Source organism: Papilio xuthus, unplaced genomic scaffold (genome assembly GCF_000836235.2).
Source record: "Papilio xuthus unplaced genomic scaffold, Pxut_1.1 DF825752.1, whole genome shotgun sequence".
Lineage (NCBI taxonomy): Eukaryota > Metazoa > Arthropoda > Insecta > Lepidoptera > Papilionidae > Papilio > Papilio xuthus.
Genome location: NW_013532897.1, coordinates 675,238 through 690,240, shown reverse-complemented (window position 1 = coordinate 690,240; position 15,003 = coordinate 675,238). Strand labels below are relative to the sequence as shown.

The 15,003-nt window shown below is 32.9% G+C and overlaps 4 protein-coding genes across 5 annotated transcripts; 2 read left to right on the top strand and 2 right to left on the bottom strand.

Annotated features, from left to right (window-relative positions):
• Positions 1-247: 247 nt before the first annotated feature.
• Positions 248-3,101, bottom strand: LOC106125873 (uncharacterized). 2 transcript variants are annotated; one of them, XM_013323283.1, is made up of 7 exons: positions 2,679-3,101; positions 2,425-2,554; positions 2,004-2,111; positions 1,452-1,536; positions 1,012-1,132; positions 527-642; positions 248-268 (listed from the first exon to the last, which is right to left on the bottom strand). In XM_013323283.1, exons 1-6 carry the CDS (start codon positions 2,940-2,942, stop codon positions 553-555), a joined length of 798 nt encoding a protein of 265 aa, XP_013178737.1. In that variant the 5' UTR covers positions 2,943-3,101; the 3' UTR covers positions 248-268; positions 527-552. The 2 variants fall into 2 exon arrangements, with proteins under 2 accessions (XP_013178737.1, XP_013178738.1); XM_013323284.1 differs by lacking the exon at positions 2,004-2,111.
• A 231-nt stretch (positions 3,102-3,332) lies between these two features.
• Positions 3,333-5,304, top strand: LOC106125899 (uncharacterized protein At4g17910). The gene has a single exon (XM_013323315.1). The coding sequence runs from the start codon at positions 3,565-3,567 to the stop codon at positions 4,885-4,887; it is 1,323 nt and encodes a 440-aa protein (XP_013178769.1). The 5' UTR covers positions 3,333-3,564; the 3' UTR covers positions 4,888-5,304.
• Positions 5,305-5,397: 93 nt separating this feature from the next.
• On the bottom strand, positions 5,398-8,355 carry Mppe (Metallophosphoesterase). The gene is made up of 6 exons (XM_013323316.1): positions 8,159-8,355; positions 7,860-8,075; positions 7,268-7,430; positions 6,944-7,180; positions 6,429-6,648; positions 5,398-6,350 (listed from the first exon to the last, which is right to left on the bottom strand). The coding sequence occupies exons 1-6, from the start codon at positions 8,176-8,178 to the stop codon at positions 6,157-6,159; spliced, it is 1,050 nt and encodes a 349-aa protein (XP_013178770.1). The 5' UTR covers positions 8,179-8,355; the 3' UTR covers positions 5,398-6,156.
• A 421-nt stretch (positions 8,356-8,776) lies between these two features.
• Positions 8,777-14,419, top strand: LOC106125888 (protein FAM122A). Its single transcript, XM_013323298.1, has 4 exons — positions 8,777-9,132; positions 10,850-10,949; positions 11,134-11,324; positions 11,488-14,419. Exons 1-4 carry the CDS (start codon positions 9,026-9,028, stop codon positions 11,801-11,803), a joined length of 714 nt encoding a protein of 237 aa, XP_013178752.1. The 5' UTR covers positions 8,777-9,025; the 3' UTR covers positions 11,804-14,419.
• The last annotated feature ends 584 nt before the right edge of the window (positions 14,420-15,003 follow it).

The following is a 15,003-nucleotide window of genomic DNA, read 5'->3' as shown; positions in this document are numbered from 1 at the left end:
AATTTTTCCATTTCATAAAGAATGCGTTGCAAAATAAAAAGTTTTTTTAATAAGTAATAATTTATTTATTTACAAAACTATTATTTTATTATTCTACAATTTAAACCATTTGTATAAAATTATAAGTTTTAGGTGTTAGGCTCTTCAGTGTTGTTTCTGTATATCTTTGGCAGTCAGTCAGCAATCGACCGTACACTTTCTTAGTTACATATTGATTTTATTTTATTTTTTCCAGTATCATTTTAAGTTAATTTGTCAACCTACATTTCTGGAAAGAATAATAATAATACATACATCTATAAACAAAAAAACATCGCGATTGCCATGCTCATATATTCTTGAACACTTATAGGATTTGTCGTGTTTTTTGACAAACGAAAAAAAATTTAAAAAAATAATTTGGTACAAGTTAATTTGCTAATATGTAGCAATATTGTAATACTTATTTAAGTTGGGCCAATTAATATTTATTGCAAACACTACTTGATTTCATTTACGACCAAAACAGAAATACTTGGAACCTTACAGTAATTTAATTATTGTTCATCATTCCTAGCCTTTCTTCTTAAATATTTTCGACCCAAATTTCCACCTGCTTAGATTGCTTCTAGATTCATTTACATTTGCGCACTCATCTTTTACCTGAAAATAAAGAAAGATCCAACGTCTAGTTCGCGATACCATAATTTCGGGAAGTAATCGACTACTGGGGATGGATGCAAAAAGATTTTTCTCGCATGTAATACAATATATTTTTTTTATAACAGAAGGGGGCAAACGAGCAGCGGGAACACCGAGGTGTTCAACGACGCCCATGGACATCAGCAATACCAGAGGATTATGCTTTTAAAGGGTTAAATTTGCACAATTATTATACTTGGCTAACAATGGTATAAATTCAATTGATTTCGGTTACAGCGACACTGGAGGAACGACTACAATACCTTAGCAATAGCCGGAATTTGTTACATTGTAAAAGTAAAGTAAATGTTGAGTAAAATATATTTTTACCTCGTAGTCTCCTTCCTCAATCTCTCTGGCATGCTCCTGCTGGTACTTCATCATGCGTCTCATTCTACGCTTTTTAAGCGTAAACGAGTATTCGTCTAACCTCAGTTTTTCCTCCAAGTGTCTGAATATAAATTATTTTTTATTGAATTTGTTAGAAACAATTTTGTCGGTTTAACTTAAAATCTATAGGAAATCGAATATCTTTGATTTTTGTTTCTGTATATTGATTTCTTCTCCGTTTTGCTCCTAAGAATGTGTCAATGACACGCGTAGTATAGACAATTCCTGTAACAAATTCTGAAAAATCATAGTAATTTTGTCCCCAACACTATTCAGGTAAATTCGATAAATGTGATAAAGTTGGTAAAATTTGCATGGTAGTGTATAGTCTCAGACTTAATAGTTCTTTTCATGTTATGTTAATAGCAAAGACTTCATACTCGGTCCTGGAAGGGATCTGCTCCGGAGTCTCAAACTTGAATGAGATACAGCGCGACGCGCAGAATTCCGGGCATTTCAGGCACACTGGATACAAAACAGTCTTTGTTTAAGATTTTCTTTACGAAAAGTTAAAAAGTACTACATTCGTGTACCTACTATGTGTACTGCTTTTAAACTTTATAGCTGATCATGGTTAGCTACCAAAATGTGTCTAAGAATAAACGGCTCCCATTGGTCAAACGAACTCAGGGCTGTGCCGCACGCCCGCATCCCTTTACTCTATGGTCTATGGTCTATAACAACAGCTGTTGCACGAATGGCCCGCTCGACCGGTGAGATACCATGACCGCACAGAAAACGTGCTTCGAGTGCGAAATATCGCTGCGTTTTACGCGTTGAATAAATACTTTTTCTTTTAAATAAATGTAATTCTTTAAATTTTTTGTAGTATTGGTAGTAAGCGAGAAATTGCACCGTTCGAGCCAGTCCAGTCGGCAACTGATGTTGTTGGCTCTACCACTATTACATGTATGTGTCAAACTTTGACTCACTAGTTCGGTCGTCACTCAGCAACAACATGTATGACTCTGTGGCCTCTATCAAAGCTACCTCCAAGGATCCGATAAAAGTTCCGGCAGGCTCGTTTTTACTCGAACTAGCTGTTAATATTAAAAGCAATGGGCACTTTTAGAAATCAATAATCTGATTGTCCGAACCCCAGGTAAACCAGGGAAAAACGAATCAAATGACATTTCACTCTTTCAAATATGTCAAACTTTTTAGGTCGTAGGTCACCCGTTGAGACTATCTATGTGGTCGTGGCCTCGGTCGAGCTGGCCCATTGGTGAAATAGCTGCTCTAGCCAGGTCTAATACATTAAAAAAAATCTCAAAAAAGCTAATTAGTTAGGAAATTAGCTAATAATGTTAGGATAACTTCCTTTAATTATTGCTGTACATATGCAAGGCGTACCATACGGAATGCTCACTGCTTCCGAGAGCTTGCATCCTCTGCAAATACAACCAAAATCCTTGCAAAGGCATTTTTTAATATTCGGCATATCAGGCCATTTTAAAAGTTTCGCTTCCGTTTTAGGATTCACCTGAAATTATTATTATTGAAGGAAATCGACACCTTTGGTATTTTTAAAATTTTGTAAAACGTAGTGTTCATTCGATACAAATGTTAATAAAGTGATAGATATAAATTCATTTTAATTAACTCACCGGTTCATCATACGCCGCACTTTCTTTAGGACTTTTATTTTTTAAAATAAGATTTTTGAGAATTACATTAATATCGGGTGTCGTACACGACGCTGGTGTACCAATTTTTCTTTCATATTGTTCTTTGAACCATTCTTGATCATCTTCGGGGAGTGTTGGCTGCGGGTTTAAAGGGCAGCCTGATCCCTTCTTGCTGGGCCGGGGGCCCGGCGAGCCCTCCCCCTGCACAGTATACGTCAATGTATTGCTTTCGTCTTGATACATTATAACTTGATTGTTTTAAGTGAACTATAATCATTTCGATTTATATGTTGTTGGTAACAGCTCTGTAATATGACCATCCATTATGTAAAAAATGAATTCAAACAATATAAAAGAATTTTTATTTTAATGTAAAAGTTATTTTTTTGATAAATGTTTGATTTTGACAATTCTATTTTCGACTTGCTCTGTCATAATTAATTTATAAGACCTTAAAACAATATAATCCATGTTTTTCGCTACCTTTAACCTGTACCACCATTGAAGTGAGTATTTATCCATTTAATTAAAGAAAATAATATCTTACAGTATTAAACGATATCGTATCTCCTCTAAGTTTAGTATGTTGCGGTGCCCGGCCTTTATCTGGCAGCTAAAATGCCTAACGACTAAATATGTCAATGTGTCACTGTCAGTGTCATAAATGAAATGAACATTTTTCAAATTTTTCAACTTCAATTGTTTATTTTCACATTTATTGATATGATAAATAATTAAATAAATATCTTTTCAAAAACGATTAGATGGTTAAAGTAGAAAGTAAAACTGTCAAAAGTGCAATAAACGGGTATGTTTACAGCTGAATTTTGAATTTATGTGATAAGACATCAAAACTGCTCTCAGCATGGATAATTTATCATACAAGAAGTATCACGTTACGTTTATGGAGAACAATGATGGAACAACTGTCCTGCATACATTCTTTCGTGTACTTTTAACTGTTCAGACGGCATTACTGTGTTCTATTCGGCCGATGTTCGGAGAACAGGAACAATATGCTTACGAATATGTTTCTATAATACTATCTATGATAATAGCCCATACTGTATTCGTTGACCAGTTGTACGTGTTAAATTTTGTAACATTCTGCTTTATTGTGTACGAATTTTGTAGCACTAATAGTGTAGAAGACATTTGCAAAGCATTGGCAAAGCTTAACAATATTAGCAGCGCGAAAATAAAAACTATAACATTCCTGCGTGGCCTGACATACTTGATTACTGTGTTTTGCATTCTCGCTGTGGATTTTAAAGAATTTCCAAGATATTTAGCAAAAACTGAAAGATATGGTTACAGTTTAATGGATACTGGAGTTGGATTGTTTGTTATCATGAGTGGTTTGGTACATAAAGATGTGAGTGGGGGCAACTGTTACTCCATCATATTGAGTAATGCCAAATTCTTAATTGTACTTATTTCTTTAGGTCTGGTTAGATTTATCACTATAAAACAACTAGATTATCATGAGCATGTTACAGAATATGGTGTTCACTGGAACTTTTTTTTCACACTAGCTGTTTGTAAACTTGTTTCATCTTTTATTCTATATTATTCTAAAAAACCACTGTTGTTGAGTTCATTGACATTGATTTTACATGAAGGTCTATTGTTCTTTGGGCTACAAGATTGGGTGTTTGGTGAAAATGATAGGGAATCCCTGATTGATGCTAACAGAGAAGGTATTGCGTCAAGTTTGGGTTATGTCTCGATGTACCTTTATGCTGTTTACATTCGCTCTATTTTCTGTAACAGCTTAGTATCTACATATGAGGTTTTAATGAAGTTTGCATTAAATGTAGGTATTCTTTGGAGTCTATCATTCTTTATTAATATATTAAGACCGACTTCAAGAACATTGGCCAATGCCGGCTTCTGTTTATATGTTGAGGCAATTATTATAACAATAACAATGGTTGTGTATTTCTTTGAAGTTATATATCAAGATAAGGAGAGAGGTCTCAGTTTCAATGTGCCTTACACACTATTAGCTATTAACCAAAATGGTTTGTTATATTTTCTTGTAGGTAATTTGTTAACGGGCTTGATAAATATAAACATTAGAACTTTGTTAGTAAACAGTTTCACCACATTTATATTATTGAATATGTATATGCTACTAACTTTAGCATTTATTGCTTATTTAAAGACTAAAGGTGTTAAGATTTAAAAACAACAAAAGTATTTTGTTTTTTATTTCATAAGTTGTCACAATTATAATTTTGTTACCATAGATTGTCTTTTTTTTCCTCAACATAAGTCATAAGTAAAAATTCCACATATACCTTTAGAACGGAACAATAATAAAGAGGTAAAGTTGGGAAAAAAATAAGGAATTTTATAAGCATTGTTTTTGGAAATGAAAAATATTTTAGTTCCTAATTTTTACAATTGGTGGTAATTATAGTGGATTCTAATTAGACGACTAGAAAAAGGGATCGTCATGAGTAATTCAAGACCTAAAGACCAGCTCATATTTCACATGTGAGGAGGTCCAAGAGCCAACCTCAGCTTTCAATTTATACCTGCAGAGTTACAATTTGCGTTTCAAAAAGCAAACTGCGAATCGTCAGACAGTTCAAGTTTTTTTGTTTAAACCGGTTCAAAACTGATTAACACAAGTCTTAAGAATAATAATATATTGTTTGTATACTGTACAAAAATAAAACTGCATGCCTCACTCAATTTACACAAATTTTATTACTAGTCATCAGATTTGGGTATGCAAAATTACACAGACGTAAAAGATGTTAATCTTAAAATCGATAGAAACAACAAAAACCATTCCAGGAAATTACAAAAATATTGGGTATGTGAGCATTTCATTAAATCTCAGATAAGTAGTACACATTAAATTACTTCATTGTACCCTCAAAATCTAAAGACTAATATAAACATATAGTAGAGTATAAATAGAAAATATCTGTATTAATATAAAAGAACAAAGTTATATTTATCAAAACAACCTTTTATATATCATAATGGTATGTATTATTGGAATGTATCTTAATGTAATTTGAAAATTTTTCTTGAAATTAGTCAAAAAAATCGTTAAAAATGGGTTTACTAAAATAAAATTGCTTCCTTGATATAGTTGCGGAGCATTAATCCAACAAAACCTTTTAAAATTGTACTTTTCAGCTCATATTCTCTGAATAAAACGTATAATGTCACGGAACAAAGTGAATATTAAAATAAATTATCTAATTTCGGTTTGTACTAAGTTGGACTGTGAGATATCTTGGCTATATTATTTAACTCACAAATTCTTACTTGCTATAAATGTAAAAATGGCAACAACCAAAAATCTTCATTGAGACATACAGAATTTTAAGTTATTGTCAATGTCTTTATATCAAATGTAAAACATAAAATTCAATATCTCATCTAAAGAATAAAAAAAAAATGAGTATAATAATAGTACATTGATAATTAACAGTTAATTAATAATTTGCAATAGAGGTACAGTCGCATCACTTTTCTGAGCCGGGCTACATCGAAATATCATTCTGGACAAGGTAAATACAAAAATGTATACAATAAACACTATCAAAATGCCAGCATATACAAATAAATCGATGAATCTTTGAGGAGACCACAGCACTGTGTAACGCAGCAACTGCTTGTTCTCAACTGAAACATTTTATAAACATATAGATTTGTCTCCAAGGTCTCTGCCTACCCCACTAGATTACAGACTATACAACTTACCTATAGCAGCACCGTAACCGATGCGATTAGTTCCCATCCTGTAGGAACATGTGGGCACATATATCTCATAAAGATCACCATCTCTATGGACAGTCAGTATATCGTCATCTAGCCGCAATGCATGGCCCGCAATGTTCCTCAACTCTTTGTCTTTTACTATGTACTTCGATTTATGTTCGTGAGCGCAGAAGTAAATATTTGGTTGAATTGCGTCATTTACCTAGACAAGATTATAAAGAAAGTTATCTTACTAATATTGTAATCTTACTCATATAAAAATGCGAATGTTTAGGTGGGTGGATGTTTGTTTGTAGGCATCTCCAAAATGGCTGAATGGATCTCTATGAAATTTGGCATACATATAGAACATAGTCCGGAAGAAAACATAGACTACTAATAATGTTTTCTTTTACTTACGAGCAGTCACGGGCGACCACTCGTTTAACATAAAAACATGTAACGGGAATTGATAGAAAACTAATGTGAAGAGTCATAGTAAGAATAAAACAGTGTACCTGTTTACCAAATACTGTTTTCCATAGGACTGGATAATGTGAAACAACAATTTTGTAGTTATCATCGTCAGTGCCACGTGGGTAGGTATATGTGATGCCATTAACCTTGAAGAATGATATGTTTCTGTAGGTGATAATGTCTGGCTGGTTAAATACTGCCTCAAATTCTTTCACCTTATCACTTTGGATTGGTTCATTTTCCCCACCAATATCATTATCTCCTGGTAACCATACTTGCTGGAAAGAAAGTCATTAAAATAAAATAAAAAACAAAGGCACAACAACTCTTGCACAAGATTTTATTTTAATATATCAAATACTCACAATAATAGGATAAGAAACTTGAAATATATTGGATAGCCTTTTAACATAGCCATGGAATTGTTCCATAGTCGCTATTGAGCCTTCATCCATGAGGTCACCCAGATAAACCAACACATCAGGCTGGAAATATTTCAGTGCCACAGCAAAGGTGGACCTCAAGTACCTAAAATCCGCCTTAAATATAGACAAATACATTTAGTAACTTTATAAATCTATTTTCAATGATGAATTCATAAATTTATTTATTTACAGTAGTAATGATACTTATTATCAACCTGGCATTATTATTTGTAAGTATGAGTTTCCATTGCCAATACACTGGTTGAAACATATTAACATCAGTCTCATAAGCACATCAAAAATCTGAAATAACTACAGTTGAACCTGGAGAGCCATTGTCTGGTTTCAACAGACACCCTCCATAGTAGAGAACTCGGGTCAGACCTCAATAAGAGAAATATCACAATTAAATAAACATTCAACATAACAATAATGTTCGTGAAAATCATGAATTATTCAACTAAATTAACCATGAATCAATTAACATTTCTTTTAAGTTAAATAAATGAATATTAACTATAGTGTGTCATACCTGTCACTATCCCAGTTAAAAAGGTAACTTAAAGGCGGCGATACCGCCGTATCGCCTTGTATCTGAGGATCAGCTATAAACATTATCTTCGTACATGACAAGTTGTCTTCTGGACACTTCAAAACGTTCCAGTAAATGGTTTGTAAATGATATACAAACAATTCATTATACAATACAGCTCCAATTACCGCTGCTATGAAAAATTTCGGTGCCGCGCTGCAATATTTTAATAAAAAGCGTGTAATATAAAGTTAAATTTTGAACTAATCGTCATTTAACATCTGGTAAATCTTAGTTACCTTCGTCTTCGAAAAAACATTTTGTTTTATCATGAGATCGATATCATTACTGTGAGGATTCTTGATAAAACCAATATTGTGAGTATCACGCAATGAGGTAGGTGTTAAAGGTGATAAAGGGATCAGATCAGAATAAAATGTTTAAAAACTGATTAAAATATGACAGTTGACACCCTTCATTCTGGTAATTTAATAACAAAAACAAATTCCACAGATAACAATTACAAAGAGCTAAATGCAAGAAACGTTCAGTTTTGACGTTGGTCGTTATTTTTGTAATATTTCCATTTTGTTATAAAATTGCCACGAAAGTGCATACTGCTTTTGATTTTAGTTGTGATTATAAAGTGAAATGTTGTTAGTGAAAAAATTAATAAGAATACATATATTCGTCCTTTTGGAGGATGACCAGTAACTTCGAAACGTTTTAACTCGAATTATGAATTTCGCGTTGTTTTACGTGATAGCTATACTATGAAATAAAATGTAAAATGATTCTAACGTAAATAATTATTAAATTTATATTTTTATCCAGGAACACTGAGGCGTGATAGCTTGAGCTGCGGAGTAAAATTTTGAACGCATCTATTCATATTTTCGAACGTTACTGTTGCGGCGGTTTGACAGGTCAGCCTCGAGCCTCTTTTTAGCTTCTCGAGTAGCGTATTTTCATTTTATTTTATGTTATCATTTTATTTACGCGTAATATTTAATATGTATGTAGTAGTTATGGTAGTGTAGTTTGTATTTTAGACTTTTTCTAAGTGCACTTACAGTGTTACATAAACAGTACGTCGCCAATCGTGTCGGCAAGCCGTATGTATATACCTAGGCGATACGTCAGTGAATGAATGTTGGCTCTAGATAATGGATGTTGATGCACCTAACATATTGAAAAGGAGCAGCAGCGCACCTCTGATCAATGAGGCAGCGTCCACGGCAGTCACTTCACCCACAACGAATACAGCTCCCAGGTATAGTAGAGTCGCCTCCCACGGGATTGCAGTATCGATAATTTGAGTGTTTTTGACAGCTGCTGTGGTCGTTAATAGATGCTTTACCCATACTTAGATTTATGTGTTTGCGACGTTTAAATTTTTAGTCGCAATATTCGAACTTGCGCATAGTTTTGCGTCGTTCCATATATAGTGTATACATGAAAATTTTCTTTGTATTCAGATTTATGAGTTGTATTGTGAGTTTGTTAGCGTTTTGACTTGCAAAGCAGTTTTCATTTCTATTTCAAAACAATCCGTATGATTTATGACTTTTTTTATCCATATAATATATTTGCATGTTTGCATATGTTTATACCACATGTATGAGTATGGAATTATTTAACACTATGAAAATACGTGTATCCTAATTATGTCGGCGTTTTCAAAAATGTCGCGGTTAAAGGTCGTGTTATACTTTTAGATATGTAAAATTATTTATGAGATGTCACTAATGACATCAATAATAAATTTACTCAGCAATAACAACATGAAGAGTGACTGATAACTGAAATTTTAAAATAGTTGGGTTGCAATATTATTTTACAAGTAAGATTGCAAATATTATTTACAAATGGTAATTTAATAATAAAGATAAACAAATATTGTTATAATATTATTAAATAATATATAAAAAGGCAAGAAAAACTCAACTTATGACCTAGAGATCACAATTTTTATTGATGAAGTTACACATTTATCTTGTCTCTTTCACACATTATCTAAATTAATAAAGAAAAACAATTTATACACTATCCTAAGGTGACATTACATCCTATTACATGAATATAGGCCATACTTATTACTTTTTTAAATTATGGATGGATAATTGCTTGTATTGGATACAGAGTAAATATAAAATATATATATTCAAGAGGCAATTTCTCCTAATAAAGATTATCTCCTGGTGATATTAAAGGCTACAGCTTAATTAATAATATTGTTAAATACATTGTGGTTATAGCATTTGACTCCAATGGAAGTTTATATACTTTGTTCAAATATTATTGCAATAAACAATAATGGTAATATGATAATGTGTTTAGGTTATATCATGGTGTGATGTTTGTGGAACATGAATGTGTTTTGTTTTTTATTGTGAAACTGGCGACACTGAATGATTACACTTTTCATTTATTAGCCATAGTTTTTATTTGTAGAATTAATGAAGTTAGTTAAAATTGAATAGAAATGTTGATGTATTTATTATGAATTAGATATATTTTATTTGTCAATTATAAAGATATTTTTTGTTTATCATGTTCATCATAAGTGTTTTTGTTTAGTCAGCATTTACTAAAGTTTTTAATGTGTGCTAACAGTGACAGTATTAAAGTTTTGTCTAATTGTAAAGGGGAAATCTGAGTTGTAAGTAATTTTTGACTTAACTTAAGGATTATATAAAAATATGTCTGGTAGAATATAGCAAAAAGCTTTATTTATTATGCCTGTTTCATATTAGTTATCATAAGAACAACAACAATTGTAAGCATTGACTAACTTTGTTAGTTTTTGAGCTATGGATTACTAAATTAACTAATGTTATACCCAGATAACATACAATGGATGCATATTAAAATAAGACATTTATTGTCCTATTTGCTGGCGGTTTATGGTAACTGTAGTACAACTCTGCGAAGGCGAAAGAATATGTGGTCACACAGATATTATAAGAGTGTAAAATGGTTTGTTTCAGGAGTACATCATTCTTCAGTATGTTCTCTAACAACAACCTGTCGCGTACGCGTCGGCATAGCGGCAGCTCCAGTCCAATCACTGCACCTAACAATTTGTCCGTGAGTACTTATTTAATATGGTCAACTTATCTTGTTATTTGAGTTAATAACTATAATTTTACAAGATAAATAAAAAACCTGGACAATATATTTTCGACAAAGACAATTCTTGTGGATCAATGAGGTTTGGTAGATGGGATCATATTTGGTTTGTCTGTATGGGTCATATATGTTTTGTTGTTAGAGCGTATGGGGTCGGCGGATGACGCCGCGCGTGAGCCAACTGCGCGCAGAGGAATGTGCGGACGTGAGCAACACACGTGAGGTGGCGCACGAGCGCGAGGTGCACTGTGCCATGCAGATGGGCCAGTCCTGCGAGGACCTCGCTCTCGCAGCCGGTGCGGGCGCCGCACACTCGCCCACACGACTCGCCAGGTCAGTGTACGAACGGCACACTATCATTATAAATTGAGAGAGGTTTCCTAGAAAAGTAATTTTTAATATTAAAAAAATGTTTATTATCTTCTAATTTTTCACGAGACTAAAAGATATATTATGGAAACATGTAAACTTAATAAATAACGTTTTTAATTTTCAGATTTTCTCCGGTAGTGTCACCATCTCCGACGCGGAAGTACACGACGCGGCGGAGTTTGTCCCCGATAGCAATCCGCGCGGCGACTCTCAGCCCGGTGAGCAGGCCCAGCGCGCTCGGCGGTGCCGGCGGTGGCAAGAGGCGCTGGGATGAGGGCGACTCGCCGCTGCCGAAGCGCATGTGCACGGACAGGCTGACGCCCTCCACACCCGGCACCCCTGACTCCGACCTCGAGTGCACCTTCAGGCCGGTGTCCCCGCGACACCAGCCCATGCACGAGGCGCAGGACCCCGACGCGCACAAGGCCACTCCCAGCTAATAGTATGTATGCAACATGTCGCGTCTGATATGCAAGGCTGTGGAGTTTGTTATATTTGTTCATGTCCAGTACATTGTTGTTTCGTTACTTTCGACGCTAAACAAATTTAATTGTTTTGACCATTGATTACTAATCTTATAGGAATTTCTTCATGTAATCAAAGGTATAATCTCTCCCTATTCGACATGTTTATGTATTATAGCTTAGGGGAGGTCTTTGTAAATGACAGAACTATCTGCATTTTTGTCAATATTTTTAACTTTTTGTTAGAATTGCGTGCATCGGTTTATTTCCTCTGAATAGTTTACATTGTTCATATGTTTTATTATTCTTTATTAAATCTCATTTTGAATACAAGACATTTCATATTACATTTGAATTAACAAAAATTCATAAATAATATTTTAGTATATTTTTAAAGATAAATGTGGGCTTCCATAATATTGTTACTATTAACTTTATTTAAAACGTGACGTCATCACTTCGTTTTGAAATGGCTTAAGTTCGTATTGGTATGTCGAATGTTTGTTATTTTCATGTCCCGTAGCCTTTTGTTAACCAAATACAGATGACGCCTCGATTGAAGCGCTTTGGGGTCGTGAGGCCCGATAGTTTTAGTGAGCCATTGTGAACCTTATATCATTGCAATAGGGTTCACGTAGTTTCGGTGCATTCGTGTAGTCTACGACATTTAGTTCCTAGTAGAACTTGAGTAACGTAGCGTAGTGAGGAGCGAGTGCCCCGTTGATAGCCAAAGCATGGAAAACTTTATAATGTAAATATATTTAGTAGCGTTCTCTTGTATTGAACGTGTTATTGTATATAGACGTAGATTAAGAACAATTGTAGCCATTAATTTAATTATCTTCACGTGTTCATTGCAGTCCCGATTGTAAATTGTTTTATAATCACATATTACTTGCCACTATTTGACAATAGAATGTTTAAAGATACAGGGATTTATGGTTTTTATTTTTTCATGTGGCAACACTTAATAAGTTTGAAAAGCAAATTGTCTACTCTGCCTGGTGAAATTCTATCTTTATTTTGGTCATCTTGGATATTTCCATATATAAAATGTTTGGTATTAGTTACCAAAACTAACTGAAGTGTTGCCGCATTACATTTGTTTGATTTGATTTTGAAATTTTATTCATTGTATCATATTCATAATAATCGAAATTATTGTAGATTTCATAAGAATGATAAATAATACAAAAAGAAATAAATTTCCTGGGGTTACTGTACCACCTAATCATAGCCAAAGGGTAACCATGATAAACACTTCATTTAATTTCTTTTGTTTAGATTTTTTTGAAACAAATCTTTCATTATTTAGTATGCTAAGTAGCTTGCCATTAAAATTGTGTTTAATTGTTGGTTTCTGAGACCTAAATCTGCATATAAAACGTATTATCTCTTTCATTATCTTTGGCAAAGTGGAGATAACATTATGTTTTGTAGAGGGATATTGGTCTCAGAACCAATAAGTCATGTTGATATGTGTTTAAATCGAGTTATTTTGTATGTTTTCTGCAAGACTTATCAGTTATCCAACACTTTAATAGATTTAAAGTCTTTTATTCTTTGTCAGACTAATTGAGTAGATATTCAACTTTATTCAAACAATTTAACATAAATTTGCTTTACACAAATCAGGCATAGGTGATTTGTTCTTGTCTTTGTTGTTTCTAATAGTTTTTATTAAATCAACAATTGTTTTTGATTCATCATATATTAACTTCATATTTTGAAATTACTGATTTTGGTATTTGGAATGAAAAATTAAATGAATGAAAAGAAATTTGTTTTCGATTGTAAAACGTTATTCTGAATATTTTCAAATAGTATGGTGCCAATTTAGAAATTATCTTTGAAATTGTAAAACGACATATTTTTTGTGACTGGCAAAAAAAAAAAAAAACTATCTTTTGACAATGAAAAAGCTACCTCAATACATATGTATTGTCTTAATTGTATATTTATTATTCTTATGTCGGTAATAATATCAAAATATATATAATATATATCGTATTGTACGCATTGTGATGAATTTGTATGTTATTATGTAAATGTCGGCGACTTGTTGGGTTTAAAATAACCCAAATGGAAGTTTAGGGTTTTGTATTACCTCAGATACACTGATGTGTGAGCTGTTATATCGCATTTGTTTTATTATAATTTGTACATAATGTAAAGGTGAATGTATGAGGATGCCGGTTGGGCCTAGTTCTTGTGATCTTACTTATATTTTGTATAATTCGAGATAAAGTGAATATGACTTCAATATATCTATATGATACATGTAATTGTAAGATGCCACAAGTTAGGATGTGCTCAATAAGTGTAAATGATTTTTCTCTATAAGTATAGTTGTATTCATTTACTTTTATAGCAGTTGTCAGTGATATTGTATTCACTTTAGAGGTCTCGCTCCACCCACCCTGGTAAGGTCCGCAGAGCTAAGCCCAGTGGGCAGTGTAGTACATTGCCGCTACCTACGTACCTATATGTAGTGTAGGTATTCTTTTGTAAGTATGGTCGGAGGCCCCTCAATATCGCTTCTGGAATTACCATTTTGTTTTAAAAGTGTGATTAAATCACATTACGACGTAACTTTCGTTTTATTTTCTCTAATGTCAGTAAAAACAAACTCGTTAATGGTAATTTATACTGAGTTATTTTTGGATGATATCTGTAAAGGATAAACAATTTTAATCTGAAATTAGAGACAAGATACCAAACCAAAATCACTTTTATTTACACCTGAGCAGGTTTACATTAATAATGCTATTTGTATAGACGACAAACAATATAATGAAATAATAAACAGTTATATTAAAAGTAGAAATTATTCTAAAACTTACAAATAGAGAACAACCTTTATAACATTACAATATTTTGTACTCTTTAAAATGTAATAAATTACAAATAAGACAACGGAGAGAAATCTTCTCGCGCAATAATTATAATATCAATTAATCGTTAAATTATTACAAAATCCATTAGCAACAATAATTACAATTAAAATCATTAGCAAAGTTTGCCGCAATACATGTCGTATCAAACTGTACCCACTAACGCAACGTCATCTCACACTAAACTGAACACATTCAAACAAATTCATCTTGTTTCATCAAATAAATTAGCGATCATTTTATCTGCAAATACTTTAAGCCGATCATATTCTGACGTCATTA